Source organism: Mercenaria mercenaria, chromosome 16 (assembly GCF_021730395.1).
Source record: "Mercenaria mercenaria strain notata chromosome 16, MADL_Memer_1, whole genome shotgun sequence".
Taxonomy (NCBI): Eukaryota; Metazoa; Mollusca; class Bivalvia; order Venerida; family Veneridae; genus Mercenaria; species Mercenaria mercenaria.
In genome coordinates this window covers 71,028,093-71,049,507 of record NC_069376.1, presented here as the reverse complement: position 1 = coordinate 71,049,507, position 21,415 = coordinate 71,028,093, and the positions used below count along the sequence as shown (strand labels likewise).

At 33.9% G+C, this 21,415-nt stretch overlaps 1 protein-coding gene across 1 annotated transcript; it reads right to left on the bottom strand.

The window, feature by feature from the left end:
• Positions 1-1,241: 1,241 nt before the first annotated feature.
• On the bottom strand, positions 1,242-20,872 carry LOC123539614 (delta-like protein 1). Its single transcript, XM_053526021.1, has 12 exons — positions 20,812-20,872; positions 19,582-19,724; positions 19,098-19,210; positions 18,230-18,357; positions 16,174-16,242; positions 15,401-15,562; positions 14,529-14,639; positions 10,797-10,913; positions 9,527-9,637; positions 4,436-4,558; positions 3,762-3,867; positions 1,242-2,843 (listed from the first exon to the last, which is right to left on the bottom strand). The coding sequence occupies exons 1-12, from the start codon at positions 20,870-20,872 to the stop codon at positions 2,570-2,572; spliced, it is 1,518 nt and encodes a 505-aa protein (XP_053381996.1). The 3' UTR covers positions 1,242-2,569.
• Positions 20,873-21,415: the final 543 nt, after the last annotated feature.

Here is a 21,415-nt window from a genome sequence, read left to right as displayed (position 1 = left end):
CCAAGGAAGCTATGAGGTAACGAATAATACAACCGAAACGTCATGAATATACAACACCAATCATTATCTTAAGCTTGACTTTACTGGCACTCTATACATAAAGACTAAATTTACCCCGTTTAACCAAATAATAATTTTATGCCTCTGACTAATGTAGAAATTAACCTGTCCAAAATGTATACATTATCTGCTTTTGTCCAATATAACTATCAACCTCACCTGTCGAAAAGTGTACAGTATATGCCTCTGCCGAATGTAATAATTACCCTGCCGATATCGCCATACAAATTCAGAGGCAAAACAAGGCATAGTCTCTAATCTCAAAAGGGGCTAACTTCCAGATTTATGTCAAAATTAATACTTTAGATATATACTTGCCTTAAGATTTAAAAAAAAAAAAAACAGTTTTCGTTCACATGTTTAAATTTTTTTATTTTGTTGGGTTTAACGTCGCACCGACACAATTACAGGTCATATGGAAATTTTCAAGCTTTGATTGTGGAAGAACACCCCAGGTGCCCCACCGTGCATTATTTCATCACGAGCGGGCACCTGGGTAGAACCACCGACATTTCACAAGCCAGCTGGATGGCTTCCTCACATGAAGAATTCAACCCTGGAGTGAGGCTAGAACCGACATCGATGAGGGTCAAGTGATTTGAAGTCAGCGCCCTTTACCACTCGGCCACTTCACATGTTTAAAGGTTTGTTGATTGTTGTAGTTTTGTTTTGTATTCATAGCTTTTAAATAATTAATTATCTAAATAACCGCCTCAATAGCCCAGTGGTACAGCGCCCGCTTCGAGTGCGGGAGGTCGTGGATTCGATCCTCGGCTACGCCATATGAAAGACATGAAAAATGGTACCAGTAGCTCCCTTGCTTGGCGCTCAGCATTAAAAGGGAAACTGGCCACTTCTCTCATACCCTCGTGGCGATGGATTCCATCAGGAGTGATTAATATAAGTTGCAGAACTTGATTCACAATCTTCCTTATATAAATTAGTATAAACTAATTAATTATCTTTTTCGTATTCAACTTCAATGTATTGCATGATAAATATACCTATTAGCCTGATACATGTTAAAATACCTGTGTTACAATGATAAAGATAGTGTGAATTATACTAACAACATGTGAAACAACACTTATAAATTGTACAGCAAAAACCGTTATAAGAATCACATCCGACGTCTGGACGTCGTAGTAAAATACTATGTCTGTATCTCAAATAAAATCGTGTCCTATAAAAGGTATTTATTTTCTCAAATTTACAACAAGGAAAACAGTAGCTATAAATTTAAGCTATAAATAGATTTTAAGATTAACAACATTTATAACAAAGCAAACAGAAATAATTTATAACCTTAGAATATGTATATAAAATGACTTTAATTGCATAACATGTACTAGTTATAGAGATATAACAGGACATCACACATTCTTCAAAAGTATTCTATAAAAAGCAATTTCAACGAACGTATCTTAACATGGCACAACAACTTTTAACACAGAGAAAAGTGTGCATCATATCAAATTGTATGTAAACCAACATGCAATGAAATAATTAAAATATCTCAGTACAAATTTGAGGGTGACAAATGTGACTTAAATTTCTCTCTCATTTGAAAATTGTCTGCCTCAAATTTAATGTCAAAACAGTTTCAAACTCTTTACATTTATTGAGACTTATCCATTTCAGTTAAACTTATATTTTGAAAGCAAATTTACAATAACACAAATAATATATCGCAACATTCTACAAAATTTGTGTCATAATATACCAGTCAAAAGGGGCATGTCCCCAGACGAACATCACAAACATCAAACAGATGTCTTCTTTAATTTAATATTTTGCTAAAATTCTAGGAAAATAAGAACTGCTAAATCAAAGTTTGATTTTATTCTTTGTTTCAGTCTAATCTATTTGACTGCATATTTTATTATGGCATTGATATAAAACAATAATTATAAGTATAACTATCCTTGAAAATAATCATTGTTAAAATAAAATGTTTTAATGTGCAGAACAGTTTTAATGTTGTTTTAAAGTCTCTCAGTATTTTCTATAATAGCATTTTGTTATTCTGAAAGTAAATTATTTATTCCACATTAGGTTTTTTTAATTGGCATAAATGATCCAATGTTAAAAGCAATATCTGAGGAAATAAGATATTGCTAAAACTCAATGACAACAAAAACTTAACTATAATCTACATGAACTTTTTATCCAATCATCAGACGACTGGAAATGATACTATTAGTACCAAAATCAGGTACAATTATTCTGGTCTAAATGATTCCCCGAAAAAGAGTTTCTAATAAACAAATGAGTATCAATCTTTCTCGAACATACAACAGCTCATACTTATTCAAAGACAAATCGGCATGAAATGCATTGTACTGCTTTTTGGTAGTATTCTGAATACAATAAATGTATATATCACGTCAGTGTTTGTCTGACTATTACCCTCCTTTTCGCATGCATATTTATTCATTTAAAAGTAAAGTATATTGTCCCTTCTTTTCTCATCCGTTTACTTTCTTATTAGGTAAACTACTCATATTTTCTAATTCATTCCTTTCCCACCAGGTGTACTATAATCAAGTGTTTCATATCTATTCACTTTCCCATTGAGTGTATGCTCTAGTTTTTCGATTTCTTTCCCGTCACTATTTTCTATACTTTTCTGATTCACTGTTTCTGTCTCAACGGCAATTTTCTCAAAACTTAACAGCGTTACGGCATTGCTCCTTAGTGAAGATTGCGTTCTTTGTGTCTTGAAATGTTCAGACTTTGAAAAATCATTCTTTATTTCTATCCGTCTCTTCTTTGCATTCATACTGAAATGAGTGATGAAATACATAAACAAATTACTATATCTTAAGGCTTGATTTACATAATTTAGATGTGTTTCGTAATGTAGAAAGAATGAAATAAATCAATTCTCTCTTCTGAAATATTAGTCTGCTCACAAAAATAGCAAAGATAATAGTAAACGAGTAAACTTTATTTTCAATGATTGATTGTGCAAGACATTAGTTCTAAGACAGCTGTAAACATATACCATCTGACTTAAGGTAGCTCTGCACGTTTGATAAACAAGAATTGAGAGCGCAACGTCATTTATCCGGAAAACGTAGAATAAAGCCTGGATTCGGCGTACGGAAATGAAAATCATAAATGGGAGAACTTTTTGTACAAAGCCATTTTCATTTCTTTCAAGATCGGTCAGGCTTGTATTCATGGCAATTATATCGTGCGTACCTTCCGGCTAGGTCAAGCCTTGTTCACACCATAGCAAGATGTAGACTAGGTTATAAATGGAATTGCAAAAATACTAACATGTAAATGGAAACTTTCGATGATCTTTAAATATGTTATAGCTGTAAACGGTTCCTCAGTTTTAGTTATGCTGTAAACAACATAGTACAAGAAGCACAGTCGAAATATTTGTGTTTTTTATCTAGCTTTGTTCAGGTGTAAAGAATTACGTTTCAAACGAATGAAATGTAGTTAGTGACTTTGCAGATATGTGTCATTAATTTTTGTTTTCATGTGAAATTTGGCTAGAAAGCATGCAGGCAGTATGTAGAAGACATATCAGAGAATTTGTTATTGTTGTTGTTGGTGGTGGTGGTGGTGGTGGTGGGGGTGGCAGTGGTGGCAGTGTTGTTTTTTTTTGTGTTTTTGTTTTTTTACGTTTATAAGCTAGATATTTAGTAAAGATTATTTAAATTGAACTAAAATAAATCATTTACCTCCATTTAATATAGATAAATATGGCTGCACCAAAAACAAAAATCAAGCATATTGCCACACAGATTCCAACTATTTCACCAGGAGATAAACCAGAACTTACTTTTTCTGAAACAAATGAACGAGTGTTTACATAATTTAGTCAGTGTCATGGTCTCTGCCATGTATTGATGGTATGTTTAGAATACTCCTAAACTAACGTGCAGCATTTCAACGGATTTGTTACATATAACACAAATGTATTATGTTACTCCCTGCAGCAATACCAACTATAAGATATTTGTGGTGTGTGAGTCTCTACAATTTAAAGGCGGCAGCTGAGTACGTATACGCCTGAAATTAGGAATCTAAATTAGAACACTTGATTTTCAAATATTGAATTTCTTCTTCTTTTCATCATTTTAGTGGTTTTAACTAAAATTCCATATTTTGTTATTGACATATATTTGATGCTAGTAAATCATTGGCACTGTAACTTAAAGAAAAATAATCATTTTACAATTTCACAACAGACATTGTATTTTGTTCTAATCATATCCATAAACATGTAACATATGTTAAAACTAAAACTACAGTTAAATTTCTTTCTTTTTTTTCTTAGATACAGGTAGTTCATCGTTCTTTAAGTAAGCGTTTTATTACTCATGGTAAACAAAATTTCCTATAAGTGAAATACCTTCTTCAATTATAAAGGTACAATTTGTTCCGGAATATTCTGAAGGGCACTGGCACTGATACGTCGTTCCAGACTGGGTACACGTGCCTGAGTTCTCACAGGGATTGGGCAAACATGGATCATCTACAAATAAAAAATATCGACACCATAAAGGGCTATCAATCATTGTCCCTAGGTATAGAGATACTGCATTCTGCATTTGAATCTTCTTAAGATATTTACATACCACATATATAGTTTTAAGAATACTATAAGATCAGAATTGAAAAAAAAATATCAGCAATGACAGTGAAAACACTGATTTACTTCAGTTATGCACAAAAGAGTTTTACCAAACGACACGTTTTAATATGATATTATTGAAAAAGCAGCTAACGCCTGACGGCATTTTGGCCAGGTTTTCCGAATTCGGTTAAAGTTCTAATAATGGCATACAATAAATAATCCCCAAATTAATTAGCAATAATAAAGGGAAAAGGGAAACAAGAAATAAACAGGTAGAAAATGAAAATAAAGAAATAAATTGATGTAAAAATAAAAGTAAAACAAGAGTGCCAGAATGTCACAATATACGCCCGTCACAGCAAATTTCTTTACATTAGCACCTGTATTTGCAAATGGAATTCTAATTTTGTGGCTGTTTAGTAATTATAGTAATTCTTTTGTTTTACTAAGTCCACAAAAAAATCTCCTAACCAGGTAGAGATACCTTGAAATAAACCTAAAATTTGAAAGTAGCATCTATTTTGTACCATAGAAAAGTGGTCTTGGTTTTTCCCTACGGTCAGTTATAAAAATGTTACAGTAGAAGTTATTTATAGTAACAACTAAGGGAAGTTAATCTTAAAAAAATGTAAGTCCACACAAAAATCCTTACCAGGTAGAGATAGGTCAAAATACACCTCAAAACTGGACGTAACATGCATGTTGTACTACAGAAAAGCGGTCTCAATGTTTCCCTACGACTAGTAATGAAAAAGTTACAATATACGCTATTTATAGTAACAACAAAGGGAAGTATTTCTAAAGAAGGGACCTGCGCATGACACTCCATCACATGATGGTGTACAATTGTGTTACGTTACATCAAAATCCCTCCATGCATGGAGAAGAAATGCTCCGGACAAAGTCATTCTTGTACCTGACCTTTGGCCTCTAAGTGTGACCTTGACCTTATATTGTACATAGGGACCTGATTCTTGCGCATGACACTCAGTCTCGTGGTGGTGGACATTTTTGACAAGTTATATCAAAATCCCTCCATGCATGCTGAAGAAATGCTCCGGACAAAGTTTTCCTTCTTGTATCTTTTGACCTCTAAGTGTGAACTTGACCTTAGACCTAGGGACCTGGTTCTTGCGCGTGACACTCCGTCTCGTGATGGTGAAAAATTGTACCAAGTTACATCAAAATCCCTCTATGCATGAAGAAGATATGCTCCGGACAAAGTCATTCTTGAATTTGACATTTGACCTCTAAGTGTGACCTTGACCTTAGACCTAGGGACCTGGTTCTTGCGCATGACACTCCGTCTCATGATGGTGAACAATTGTGCTAAGTTTCATCAAAATCCTTCTGTGCATAAAGAAGGTATGCTCCGGACAATGTCTGTGGACGCCGCCCGCCCGCCCAACCGCTTATTATTCCACCCATCCGCCCAGATAGACCTAATCTACAAGCCGGATTTTTCTTCGAAACCCCGGTCAAAAATGGATCCTAAACTTTTAGGTCATCAGATTGTTCCAAGCCTCTATTTTCATTTTGATGAAGAATTTTATCTGCTGTGAAAAATACAATACACAGAGAGAGTGTAACATGTTCTCCTACATACAATGTATGAGGGCTATTCAAAAATAGTGTAGACTTTTGGTGTCAGAAGCAACCTGTAGTGTCTATGCCATTGTAAATATAATTTGCAGTATCAGAAAATTTTATAACATCATGGCTGATAAGTGAAGTTAACTGAACATTTAAATCCACATAGCTACTCATTACCGCTATAGTCTCTTTTCAGTTTTTACATAGTCATAATATATATAAAATAATGAAACAGACGTCATATATGTATTCGGTCATCCCTGCCTTAGTCTTCAAGACGTAAAAAAAATGATCCGCAGATACTTGCTAAAAGAAAGCAAAGGCTTGTGGGAAAAGTCGATCAGATCAGTAACGTCAATCTCTGAAGACTTAGGTTAATAACGACTACATACGGTACGAACCCTTTGTGAGATGTTGAGCATAGGGCTTGATAATTCTTGCAATATTCTAACCGAACAACAGAATATTACTTTCAGTATTTCAAAATAATTAAATGTAAGTAACAAATTCAGTAGTAAGCGTTGTTAACGTGGTCGGAATACTGTCGCCGAGCGCTGGGTTTTTGTTTTAAACTTGGAAGAGGTTTAACCCTTATCCTGCTAAATTTCTATAATGAACTTGTCCATCTTTCAATTTGGACTATTAAAAGGGGTTCATGACTGAATGGCGAACAGTGCAGATCATGATCAGACTGCAAGGATGTGCAGGCTGATCATGATCTTCACTGGTCGCAAAGGCAGAATCAGTCGTGTTCAGCATAAAAAGTGTTAACTTCTGATAGAATGGTCTTCTTTACTGACGTTAAATTTGAAGTGAGATTATCAGAAAATAATGCAATCGATTAATTTGCTTTAATTTATTTAAGTATACCATGTCTAGCGACAAAGTCTACGTCATTTTTAAACAGCTCTCACAGGACTCCAGAATTTTGTCTCAAGGAGTTTCACTTCTTACATCTCATCATGCTCCCTGACAATTATGGTATTTATTTATTAACAGTAAAGAAAAAGACATATGCTATTTAGACATTTACACTCTGCACACAAATGAATGATTTCGTTTTTTCAAATTTTACAAATCATGAATGAAACTCTGGTAAGATTTATTGACAGCTAAAATTGAAAGCAAAACCCAACTCTACAGTACTGTGTACTATAACGAAATAGATCGCTCTGATAACTAATCTAACAAAAAATCTAAACCAACCTGATATCAATCCTTAAAAGGCGTGGAATTTATTTACTGCATATAATTCCAAACATGGAAGAGAGACCCGGACACGAATGTATGTTTTAAATAATCAATAGTATAAATAGCAATCTTTCAAATGTAAACCTATCATACCTGTTGAAGTTTACAATAATTAAGCTTTTAGCTAGCATCAATGCCTGGAAAATTTTGAATTCATACAATGGTAGAATGACTTTTATTGGTGTCAGTCAGTTCTATATTGAAAATCAGTTCTTGTTGATTTTAATACCCCAAACAGGAATTTGCATTAAAATGCTTTTGTAGATATAGGTGCCGAAAGGTTTTGTTTCTAAAGTTACTTAAAACCCATTTCAGCGTTATTGTTGATACATCTTATTTAAAACAAAAAGAGAACACGGAAGGTTTTATTTTATGAATGTTAAGGTTGTTTTCTAAACTTTTCTAAAATATATTACTTAGGTTTCAAGCAGTTCTCCTATTATACCAATAAATAATAGTATAATCACGAACTAAAACAGGGAAGCATATACCTTACAGTGAACTAACATACACAGTCATGCACTTGCATATTGTATAACTTTATACCGGTGTAGTACATTTGTTTGGGAACAGTTATGATCAAATGGTGTAATTATTTAATTTCTACCATATTGCCTAGTTGTTTTAGAAAGTAATGAAATAAATTCAGAAAATACTGATGTACCTCATTTCTTACAGGCAAAGTAGCAGAGGTAGTGAACACGTTAGACTTTCAAGTTGATCTGCCGGTTTCTACTGTGTACAAATAATCATGTCTTCTAAATCCTTACATGTATTACCAACAGAAAGATACACATTATACAACTTTTATAAACGTTCCAAATATAAAATTAACTCATACAACTACAATGAAACACAAAAGGGAAGTATCTTACTTTTATTTAATTCTTATTGTCTTTTTACCTCCTGTTTGAATCAATGCGAAAATTATTATTTAAACATAATGAAAGGAAAACATTCAGTTAAAATGAAGAATAATTTATTATTACATGCTCGTTTGTATTCTCCGTTAAGTTACATTGGAACATAAAACGTCAATACTTGTTGATATACTTGTACTTGTTCTATACATGTTGATGTCTGAATTTCGAACTGGATGTTTTTATGCCATTTTAACCCTTACTCCCGTAAATTTTCTATAATGAACTTGTCCATCTTTCAGTTTGGACAGTACCATTAACTGTTAAGAGATACTGACTGAATGGCGAACAGTGCAGATTATGATCAGACTGCACGGGTGTGCAGGCTGATCATGATTTACACTGGTTGCAGAGGCAGAAGCAATCGTGTCCAGCATGATAATGGTTAAAGTGAGTCGTCGCGTCAACACTGTTAAGATTTAGTCATCAACTAATTATTGTGTTACTTTGTTTTCAAGGTTAGAAGGGAATTTTGCCATAATTTAAGAAATATTCTAATATGCTTGTCTCTGTTAAAACACTCTTACGCTAGAATGACGTCGCGTTAACATGCTGTGACATCAAGTTTTTGTTGCGACCAAGAAAGAGCGCTTCTATATTTTATCTACTGTTTTAGATTATGGCATATTAGAATCGAAATAATTTATAGCAAAACCGTGTTTTAACACTATTAATACACTCGGGCGGTAATATGTCGTACAAATAATTTCACTCGGGCTACGCCCTCGTGAAATTATTACGCCCGACGTATAACCGTCCATCGTGCATAAATAGTGTTCAAACACTCTTTTACTATAAATTATTTCTTAATAAAAAGATCAAAGTAATTGGAGCGAGCTTATGTTTCACATCAAACTGTAATACATTCTAGAACTAATCTATTTCTTTGTAAAGTGGTTTGCAACAGTTCAGTACAGTAAAATAACCATATCACAAATCTAATAAATGTTGTGTAAATGAAGCATTAATGAACTCATATGTCTAAAATATAATATCTGAAGAAGACAGTCGTAAAACTTGCATGTTAATCTGCTAGCCATGTACAAGTGAATCATGCGGTTACGTTTGAATGTCAATTTTTGAAACATTCGATGATATTTACCAAGTGTACAATTGTCACCAATCCAGCCAGTGGTACATGAACATGAGTAAGATGAGCTGCTAATGATACATGATCCTGAATTTTCACACGGAGAAGGTGAACAATGGTCAACTACAATAGATGTATTTTTATACTAGATAAAAGCTTGAGAAATTGTAAAGTTATCGAAAGTTATTTCAGTTTAATGAAAAATGTAAATGACTGAATAAAAACAGAAATTCAACATTTTTACCGCATAGACCACACTTTTGCTATACTTTTACATTAATTAGAGAATGTTATTTCGATTAAATGGATAATATGTACAAATATACTTCATTAAAGACAACCACCTACATATAGAGCACCAAGAACATAAAAAGCAAACGAATATTATATCAAAAAGGAATAAATAAATATGTACATCTTATACACCTTTTCAGATTTTTGTAATTTAAATATGGTGACGTCATGTTGTTGTGTTAAACTATGAAACAAGACATGTAAAACAGAAAACTTGTTCATTTTAGCGCATGATCAAAATATATTTCACTTGTGATCACCATATTTAACATGTTTACCAATAAATTTGTTACACCTGACGTTCGTTCGGTAAAAGATATTTAAATCTTACACTGAAATCTATTCCATTTAGCGACACATGTAAAATGTTAAATCAAGATTAATAACGCGTTTTCTTATTTACGAGAATAAAGATATAAATTACATCTCAATTTAGCGAAGACTTTCTAATTCTATAAGCTATTATCTTCCGCGTTAAAGTTTTATTTCGTACCAATGAAATAATACTTGACAAGTTCAATTTCAAGGTTTAAAAAGTGAAATTAACTGCAAAGAATTCATTGTAATATTTTTTAAAAAAGCCACTAAAACATGAAAGAGATGACTATTACTCAGAAGCAACACATAAATATTTGAGCCGCGCCATGAGAAAACCAACATAGTGGCTTTGCGACCAGCATGGATCCAGACCAGCCTGCGCATCCGCGCAGTCTGGTCAGGATCCATGCTGTTCGCTTTTAAAGCCTATTAGAACTGAAGAAACTGTAAGCGAACAGCATGGATCCTGACCAGACTGCGCGGATGCGCAGGCTGGTCTGGATCCATGCTGGTCGCAAAGCCACTATGTTGGTTTTCTCATGGCGCGGCTCAAATATTTAAAGATTGGAACCTAAACCATCAGAGCATTAAAGCACTATATATAGATTCGTGTAAATACAAGCTACATTTCAAGGTTTTGTATTATTAATTTTATCTAAATTTATTATACCTATATCACATAGTGTTCCCATCCACCCGACAGCACATGAACAATTGTATGACAATCCGGTCAATTCTAAATTGCATGTGGCGCCGTTTGCACATGGAGTGCTTGCACATAAATCGGCTAAAATTAATGTGTTAGTTCTGTTATAAATGTGCTCATAATTCAAATAAAGGTAAAAGAAAAGTGCGCAAATATAAATCTAATATCCTGAAACTTCTACTACATATGTACTAAGTCTAGCAAAACAGAATGGTTAAAAAGATAAAAACTTGTTGATGTATAAAGGTAAATGAATTTCAAACAAAGTGAAACAATGAATTTTGGTGCATAAGTCTTCCCCTCTTAAGTTCTAAAGTTCAATATCTATACAAATCTATAATGTAAAAATACCTAGTGCATCTCGATCAAATGTTAAGCAAATCGCCAGAAAAAGTAAGCTGCAATATGTTCAAATAGAATGTTTTACCATTACAAATCAATATAAAGTTAAACATACTCGTAAAACAAGAGGGCCATGATGGCCCTATATCGCTCACCTGTTATCATTGCACTTGAGGACAAGAAGGTCCTCAGAAAAAATATCTAAGTCCAAAGGACAGGAACAACAAAGGGAAGAAATTTAACCAAAAAGAAAAAAAAATCTTACAAGGTACAGATATGTCAAAATACACCTAAAAATTGGAGGTACCATCCATGTTGTACCACAGAAAAGTGGTCTCGGTTTTTCCCTACGGCCAATAATAAAAAAAGTTACTACAAATAAGCTATTAATAATAACGTAAAAGGGAAGTAATTAAAAAAATTATGGTAAGTGAACAAAAGAAGGATCTGCCAAATAAATCTGTTGACATAAATGAAATTTCAGATCAGTATCTTCATTAGTTATGGAGATATACCCACTTTAATTTGAAATAAAGGGGGTAATTTGATATAAAATCAGTCTATAGTTATCTACCCTGATTGACTCAGTCCAACTTATGACAATAATGAAATTTCAAATAAGTCCTATAAGTACTTACTGATATAAATCCATTTTGATTACAATCAGGGGAAGTAATCAGATATAAAATAACTCTGGAACCTACGATTGGATCTGATTTGTCATGGAATCCAAGAATTATTGTTGTTGAAGATATTTCGGAAGTTTGTATCAAATAAAACCATAAATGAAGTATCTATAAGGCTGCAAAAGCCAAAATAGCCAATTTTGGACTTTTAAGGGGCCATAACTCTGGAACCCATGATGAAATCTGGCCAGTTCAATAAAGGAACCAAGATCTTGTGGTAATACAAGTTGTGTGCAAGTTTGGTTAAAATCAAATCATAAATGAAGCTGCTATTGTGCAGACAAGGTCAAAATAGCTAATTTTGACCCTTTCAGGGGCCCTTACTCTGGAACCCATTAAGGGATCTGGCCGGTTTTAAAAAGGAACCGAGATCTTATGGTGACACAAGTTTTCTGCAAGTTGTAATACAAGTTGTGTGCAAGTTTGGTTAAAATCAAATCATAAATGAAGCTGCTATTGTGCAGACAAGGTCAAAATAGCTAATTTTGACCCTTTCAGGGGCCCTTACTCTGGAACCCATTAAGGGATCTGGCCGGTTTAAAAAAGGAACCGAGATCTAATGGTGACACACGTTTTCTGCAAGTTGTAATACAAGTTGTGTGCAAGTTTGAACCCATATGGAATCTGGCCAGTTCAAGAAAGGAACCAAGATCTTATGGTGATACAAGTTGTGTGCCAGTTTGGTAATAGTCAAGTTATAAATAAATCTGCTATTGTGCAGACAAGGTCAAAATAGCTAATTTTGGCCCTTTCAGGGGCCATAACTCTGGAACCCATAATGGGATCTGGTCAGTTCAAGAAAGGAACCGAGATCTTATGGTGATACAAGTTGTGTGCAAGTTTGGTTAAAATCAAATCATAAATGAAGCTGCTATTGTGCAGACAAGGTCAAAATAGCTAATTTTGACCCTTTCAGGGGCCCTTACTCTGGAACCCATTAAGGGATCTGGCCGGTTTTAAAAAGGAACCGAGATCTTATGGTGACACAAGTTTTCTGCAAGTTGTAATACAAGTTGTGTGCAAGTTTGGTTAAAATCAAATCATAAATGAAGCTGCTATTGTGCAGACAAGGTCAAAATAGCTAATTTTGACCCTTTCAGGGGCCCTTACTCTGGAATTCATTAAGGGATCTGGCCGGTTTAAAAAAGGAACCGAGATCTTATGGTGACACAAGTTTTCTGCAAGTTGTAATACAAGTTGTGTGCAAGTTTGAACCCATATGGAATCTGGCCAGTTCAAGAAAGGAACCAAGATCTTATGGTGATACAAGTTGTGTGCCAGTTTGGTAATAGTCAAGTTATAAATAAATCTGCTATTGTGCAATTTATTGTGCTAATTTTGGCCCTTTCAGGGGCCATAACTCTGGAACCCATAATGGGATCTGGTCAGTTCAAGAAAAGAACCGAGATCTTATGGTGATACAAGTTGTGTGCAAGTTTGGTTAAAATAAAATCATAAATGAAGCTGCTATTGTGCAGACAAGGTCAAAATAGCTAATTCTGGCCCTTTCAGTGGCCATAACTCTGGAATCCATATTGGAATCTGGCCAGTTCAAGAAAGGAACCAAGAACTTATGATGATACAAGTTGTGTGCCAGTTTGGTAAAAATCAAGTTATAAATAAAGCTGCTATTGTGCAGACAAGGTCAAAATAGCTAATTTTGGCCCTTTCATGGGCCATAACTCTGGAACCCATATTGGGATCTGGTCAGTTCAAGAAAGGAATCGAGAGCTTATGGTGATACAAGTTGTGTGCAAGTTTGGTTAAAATAAAATCATAAATGAAACCACTATTGTGCAGACAAGAAATTGTTGACGCACGGACGGACGCACGGACGGACGGACGGACTGACGACGGACGAAGGGTGATCACAAAAGCTCACCTTGTCACTCTGTGACAGGTGAGCTAAAACCAGGTATTGTCGCAATGACTCAGAACATTGAACTACTCAAAATCTGAAAAGAAGTTCAAGTTGCTAAAATTTTAGTGAATGTCACATTTTTCTGCACACAGAACATTACTGATTCCATGTCAAAGTGCTAGGGTCATTCAAGAATTTGTGCCAACTTGTCTCTTTAAATTGTAATTCTAAACATGTGAAAATTTAATCTTTTGAAAGACCAATATCTTATGAGTTGAAACAAGTATAGTCTACATGTAATAGGACTGCTATAAAGTAGTAAATGAGCATTGGCAATGTTTATAAACAGCTGCAAAAAAACAGACAATATAAATGTAGGACAATACTCCAACGGTCTGAAATCTAAATTCTCAGAATTCAGTTGACAAGACAGAATGCGAAACATTTGTCTCTATCCGCAGTGGTTTCGAAGCAACATTTTGGATGCAAAAGTCTTTCATGCGAAAGCTAAATAATTTGCAGAAGGTCAGTTGGTCTATTTTGGTACCCGCCCGTGCCTGATATAACATTCGCAGGAGCGTCTTGAGTTTTCCTACATCACTGAAGCTGAACAAGTTACCTAAATTATGCCTGAATATTTAAAACCCAACAACTGAAACAAACAATTTCTGATTTTTAATAATGGAATGGCGTCATTGTAACAAACTGCGAGATGACCCTCATATACGTAAACCAAACTTTGTACTAGCAAGAACACAAAAAATATAATACAAACAAAGCTAGAAAGAAAAGTACTTCTGGCCATACCTGTTGAGCAGTTTGAATCTATCCAGCCCGACTGACAGGTACAGGTATATGAACTTCCGGACTGGCTGCACGTGCCAGAATTCTGACAAAGGTTAGGAAAACACGGGTCATCTACAAGGAAGAAAAAGTGCTTGAATTCATGAAGAAACTTTATGAAATTTATCCGTGATTACAGATATTTCATGCCCGAGTGGTTAACGTCGCCGACTTCAAATCACTTACCCCTCACCGATGTGGGTTCGATCCCCACTCGGGGCGTTGAATTTTTCATTTGAGGAAGCCATCCAATTGGCTTACGGAAGGTAGGTGGTTCTACCCATGTGCCCGCACGCGATGAAATAATGCACGGAGGGGCACCTGGGGTCTTCCTCCACCATCAAAAACTGGAAAGTCGCCATATGACCTATAATTGTGTCGGTGCGACGTTAAACCAAACAAAAAAAAAAAATTTTCAATGTCATATAGTAAATATATATTTATTATCTTGGCAACATAATTATGTTTTAACACATTTTTGTTACCCTCTTTTATTTCTTCGCCTCCTTCGTATAATCAATACTAGTCTCTGATACCCACCCGTATCTGCATCTTACACTTGATTTGATTACATCTTTTTTGCGAAACCGACCATTTGATGCTGCTGGAATAACTCGTGACATTATCCATTCGTAATTGTTATCATTTTTTATTACAATATAAACGCCTTGATAGGAAATACAGTAACACATCGGAATAATAAAATAATATAATAAAATAAAAATGTGGAAAACCACAGGTCGCCCAACACGATAAATCAAAAGTGTCCACATAAGAACAACAGATGTGACATGCGTTAGACAAGTTAGACAAAAAAAGATGTAAGTAATCATTACCTATAACTGTTACAGTAACTGATACTGTGTCTGTAAAACTACCATCTGAAACTTGAACTGTTAAACTATATGAGGGTGTTGTTGATGGATCAAGATTACTTGCAGTAGTAACAGTAATATCACCAGATGATGTGCCGATAGAAAATGTTGTTGTGTCTCCGACTGAAGAAAACATACAGAGCACGTACACAGGTTCTTAATATAAGGAATGTGACATAATGTTTATTCTATATACACAAGTATATCTTATAGAGAAAACGACAAACATTTGTCTGATCAGGTTGAGCGCCAAGCACATACTAATAGTTTGATTATATTACAATACACAAGCTCTTTTAGTAGAGCATAGCGTAATATGATTTCGAAAGATACCTAAAATTATAGATACCTTTCATTGATGAAAGAGGTTTTTTATGTTGTGCAAAAGCCCATGTTGGGGTCTGAATAAAAATCTATGCCGGACAATATAACCGGGATCAACAATCGGTATATTATAGTTGCGGAATGGTAAACATGAATACAAAACGGTCAAGTATACTTTTTATGAATCATTATCATAAATCAAACAGAATCTTTTCTTCTACATATAACTTAATGCTCTGTTATTTGGTATTCTGTCATATTGAATTTGATTTATACCTAATCATATGTCTGTCAAGGCCACTACAAATTATTCAGTAGCTTAAATGTAACGGAAACGTTATAACTTGTTAAATTTATCTTTAATAACAACCCACCTTCACTTTGTATAACTAAAGTCAAGTATTTCCTACCTGTTATAGAATATGTAAGAGAAGCCGTAACATCTGGGTCCGATGCAAATACAGTCAGTGCAAGTGCACCTGAAATAATCAGATTTATGACATTGTAATACAGTCAGTGCAAGTGCACCTGAAATAATCAGATTTATGACATTGTATCAAATACAGTCAGTGCAAGTGCACCTGAAATAATCAGATTTATGACATTGTATCAAATACAGTCAGTGCATGTGCACCTGAAATAATCAGATTTATGCCATTGTGTCAAATACAGTCAGTGCATGTGTACCTGAAATAATCAAATTTATGACATTGTATCAAATACAGTCGATGCGAGTACTTCCGAAATAGTAAAATTTACGACATTGAAACAAAAACAGTCGATGCAAGTGCATCTGAAAAAAAATATATTTATGACATTGTAACAAAAACAGTCAATGCAAATGCATCTGAAATAATAATATTTTTGACATTGTAACAAATACAGTTGGTGCAAGTGCTCCTGAGATAATCAGATTTTTGACATATTTTTCAAATATTTTCAGTGCGAGTGTACTGAATATACTTGATTTATGACATAGTTATACATGTAGTGTAGCCTAGGAATTCAGTCTGACAATTTATAACCTTTTTCTATTTGCAAGTTGACAGCCTTGTGAAACCTGTTTTCCGACCGCAACGCCACCTATATCACACCCGAAATATACGGAATTTATACGGGTGTATGATAAAGAACGATTACTTCTGAAAGCAATAATGCATGGCTGAAAATAGCAACGGAATTCTCAGGAAAAAAAACAAATCCAAGTGCGAAGATTTCCGACAATTTCCGGTCGATTTGTACCTCCCATAGCTTTTTCAGCAAGTCGTTATTTTTTTGAATATGTCAGAATAAATTTAGATGTGCATCTGCGTGCACGCTATCAGAATGTAAGGTATTATAACAATGCAGACCTTAATGCGTTTTCCAATGAGTTCAGAAAGAATATAAATCATATACATTGCGTTGATCATATGCGTTGATAGATCACATACAGAAAGAATATAATTATCAAGTGTGATAAAATATTTGTCAAGAAATAAAGATTATAATTTACTGTTTCTTAACCATTAACCTGCTAAATTTATATAATGAACTTGTCCATCTTTCAGTCTGGACAGTACCATTAACTGTTAGAAAGGGTGCATACCGAAAAGATTCTTACTGAATGGCAAACAGTGCAGGCTGATCATGATCTGCACTGGTCGCAAAGGCAGAATCAGTCGTGTCCAGAATGATAACGGTTAATAAATTCTTAATGCATTAGAATACTATTGCCAAAGAAAATTTATGTAATGCTGGTCATTTTGTTTAGAACATAGAAACTATGTTCTATCTTACTACATTATACATGTTTGTATGTTATATTGTAAATCTTGTTAATAACTATGCTGTTTTTATTAGAAATAAATTTGAAAAAGAAAAATCTGAATGAACCAAAAATCTTCTACATATTAAACTATGAAACAGAAAAAGAATATACAAAAATGTAGAGGACGAGAAACCTAGTATGAGTCGTTTTTATTGTCTGTCCTTCAACTTGTTTTTTAATTAATATCCAACAAGTACCACTTATCTAGAAACTGAGGCGTAACTGTATCTCAAGTGCCGCCTTTCTAATAGTGCAAAAATATTTTGCTTAGACAGTACAGACATTTTTCGCCAAAGTGCAAAACTGTTGAAATTGTATCTTATTAAGAAGCAGATAAAATAATTGCACACTATTTATTTCATTAGTGGTTTCAGCGTGTGTGGCAGGGGTGGGGAGGGGATCCGCCAACCATATCATCTGTTTTATCTTTGCAATTAAAATCTAAAGGTATGAAAGATTTTTGCTAGCTTCGCTAGGTATCATCGATTATAATTATTAATACCACCAGGCGATATTTCCATGCATATTGTAAGTTTCATTCTCATTTAGCTAGCATATGTTCCTTTAAGAATTAAAGCAAAACAGTAACACACTATAATAGTATTACAGTGTCGCATAGTGTTGCTTATTAAGACATGGCATATCTATGGTCTTACCATTTGTTACAGTGTCGTATATTGTTGCAGTGTATGAAGTCTCGTTGAAACCTGGGGGAGATTCGTTGACATCCTCTATATCTACCGTTAATATTGGGCTGGTTACTGTTGATGTCCCATCCGTAACGCTGAAGCAGAAACACTCAAATTACAAATATATTTGTAATATTTAGAGCAACTTCGTATTTGTGACATCCTAATATATACATGCATCCAAAGAAAACAAACCTAAGGTTGTAAGTTTGTGGCTTTTAATCACAAAACCCATATTGTAATGAATGAATGTGTAATTAGATTACTGTTCTCCTCTTCAGTTTCGCCTACACTATGATAAAAATTAAAGTGTGCATACATCGGTTTGTCTCATAAATGTTTGATCAGTCACTGAAATCGTGGTCTTAGATGCAATTTCTGTATCAGAGTCCAGGCGTGGGGTAATTTTCAATGTAACCAATAATATTCGATTAATATTTCTCTGTTATCATACTTATTCATTAATCGTGCATTTTTCTTATCTTATTACTTAACTCATAATTTAGATCAGTAATGTATGTTTTAGCTATTGGGAACATAATTAAACAGCCTGAAGAAAACACGTTCAGCCTTCTATTGATTAGCATACAGTTAAGTACACTAATTTAACATAGATATTTATAACGGAACCTTGTTGTTCTTTATTTCGCAAATGAACACAAAATACGTTCATCCTCAACTTTACCTTTATCTGCAGAAGTACACGCAAATTAGCATAATTTATAGGCGCATTGCCAGATGTACACGCAAATTAGCATAATTTATAGGCATAATTTATAGGCGCATTGCATGTCTACTTTGAACAAACGAGTAGTATATAGATATCAAAATTTACCTGAATTCAAAAGTGAAGGTTGTTGTTGTCTCCGCATCAAGACCCGAAGGGGAAGTTAGCTCTCCGGTGGCGCTGTCAAATGGAAAACTTGGAGTGCTCGGAGTTTGAGTATGCTGAAAGGTAATTAAAGGAATCGATTTGTTTTAAGTATACTTTCCAGTTGTTATTTTTTTAATATTACGGTAGCTAGATTGAAATACTCACTTTAAACATTTTCAAAATATAATTTCACTAGACTAAATATGGACCTACCCTGTATGAGTCATGAGCATCAATACTTATATACACATAATAGATCATATTCAAGGTATTCCATCATGCATGAGAAATCTCCAATGACTCCTCTCTACATGTCCAATATATATTACGTCCAATATTTATCATTCTAGCATTCAATATAAGTAATGTTGGGCCTTTCATAATTGTATATTATTTTAGCAAATGAAAAGAATAATTTACATAATATATCAACAAGAATACTTACTATGGAATATGTAAGAGTGTTTCCTTCATTGTCCGTTGCTATGACAACAAATACAGTTTGCCCTGGAGCCGCATCTTCATCTATAGTTTCGGTTTTGGCACTTGAAGGGTTGAAAAAGACTGGGGCTTGGCCCGAAGCTTCAGCTGAAAAGGGAAATTTAAAATGTGTACATTCAGCATTTATTTAAACCGCCGACATCAACCGTATAACATTTAAAGAAAAGTTTTTTTATATACGCTGGAACCTCTTTAAGGACAAAGGGAATGATTAGGGGGTTTGGTAGATGATTTAATCCGTTCTCATGTCGAGTCAGTTTTAACAACAATCTTATCCAAGTCTGCTATATATTTTGTGTAATGAAGTTTTGCTAATTTTTCTGGAAGATCATTTTATTACAACTCCATCCATTTGTTTCAGTCGTTATAAAATGAAGACCTTACAAAATCAAACTAATATGTTAAAAAAATGAGATATAGAATATCGCCAATAATAAGTATCACGTTACAAAATCTACAATCACTTACCTCCATGAAATGTGTTTATCAACAAAATGATGAACGCCAAGGCAGATTCTAAAAGAAAAGAAAATTACCGAGAGTTGTTGCCATTTTGGGTCAACCTATGAGTAAAATTTGGTTAAAACTACCAAAGAAGGATGGATTATTTTTGCCATACATCTTTCTGAATGCCACGTAATGACAGACATTCTAGTGTATAAACGTTTATCTTTTCAATTGTTAATTATTATATATAATAAGCATTTAACAGATTAACCAGCTGTGAGAAATGCTTTCACAAAAAATATGCAGGCAACTTTAAATTAAACATTTTATAATTCGGATACATCTGTGCACGGAGAAAGAAAATAGTGCTTTTGAAATATGTTAAACAATAGTGGAAATAGTGTCTGATCAAAATTATATCTTTTTGTCCGGTCTGTAATTTTTACCTCCAGCGAGAGGACACATTAGCATTTTTTCCAATTTTTCCATTCTGGAAAAAATGTTTAATTCGTTATTCTTTAATCTCAATAACGTCCGTTATATTCAAACTTTCTTCAAAGCAAACCATTATTTTACTTTCAAAATCGATTTTGAAAATACCTCCGATAGCAATATTGGAAATGGGAGTTCTCTATCCCACTGGGAGAAAAAGAAAAATATTAAATCTCCATGTTTCTTACATTGGTATAATTATGTAAAGATACAATATTTTAAAATAAAAACTCACCAGTACAGAACATCGCCCCCTGTTGGGAGGCCATTTGGGTTGTTTTATCCAACTTTGCCATTATGGCAGAAAATACGGATATATTTGAAGCTAAAACATCACGTGTATGTATATTTTTATTGTATGAAAATAACTGTGTAACAATTCTAAAAGAAATCAGGAATAAAAACTCACCATTAAGGTACATCGCAATTTGTGTTCATGATACACTTCCACCACCGAAAGTAAAACGTCATAAATAAAATGTTATCTGAAACAGATAAAAATACATTTTTAAAATGCACTAAATATCTTAGTAACCTCCTACTTTACTGTAAAAACTGTTATTAAGGAAGATTAATGGTGGATTTATTGTATTTTGTGTTCAGCTTATCTTATATATGATCAAAATCTTTTGTATCTGGGTTACATGAATCGTATTTCATCCTTGTGTTGCACTTAGTTACTTGTTAGTGAATTTTTAAAAAAATCATTGATTTACTTACCTACATTTTACATAATAATAAGTCCAAAAGCTTTGCTGAAGTAGCTCATTCTCCGTACATATAATATCTGGAAAAATATCAAAAATGTACTTTTTAAGCAAGAGCAGACCCTAATGAAC

What these genes read in the sequence shown, in the direction of transcription:
- LOC123539614 (XM_053526021.1), bottom strand. Translation starts at nt 20,872, where the DNA reads ATGGCAAAGTTGGATAAAACAACCCAAATGGCCTCCCAACAGGGGGCG. An exon ending in ACCTTCACTTTTGAATTCAG is followed by an intron (nt 18,358 to 19,097) that starts GTAAATTTTGAT and finishes TTTCTGCTTCAG; the next exon opens with CGTTACGGATGGGACATCAA. An exon ending in ATACGACACTGTAACAAATG is followed by an intron (nt 16,243 to 18,229) that starts GTAAGACCATAG and finishes TGATTATTTCAG; the next exon opens with GTGCACTTGCACTGACTGTA.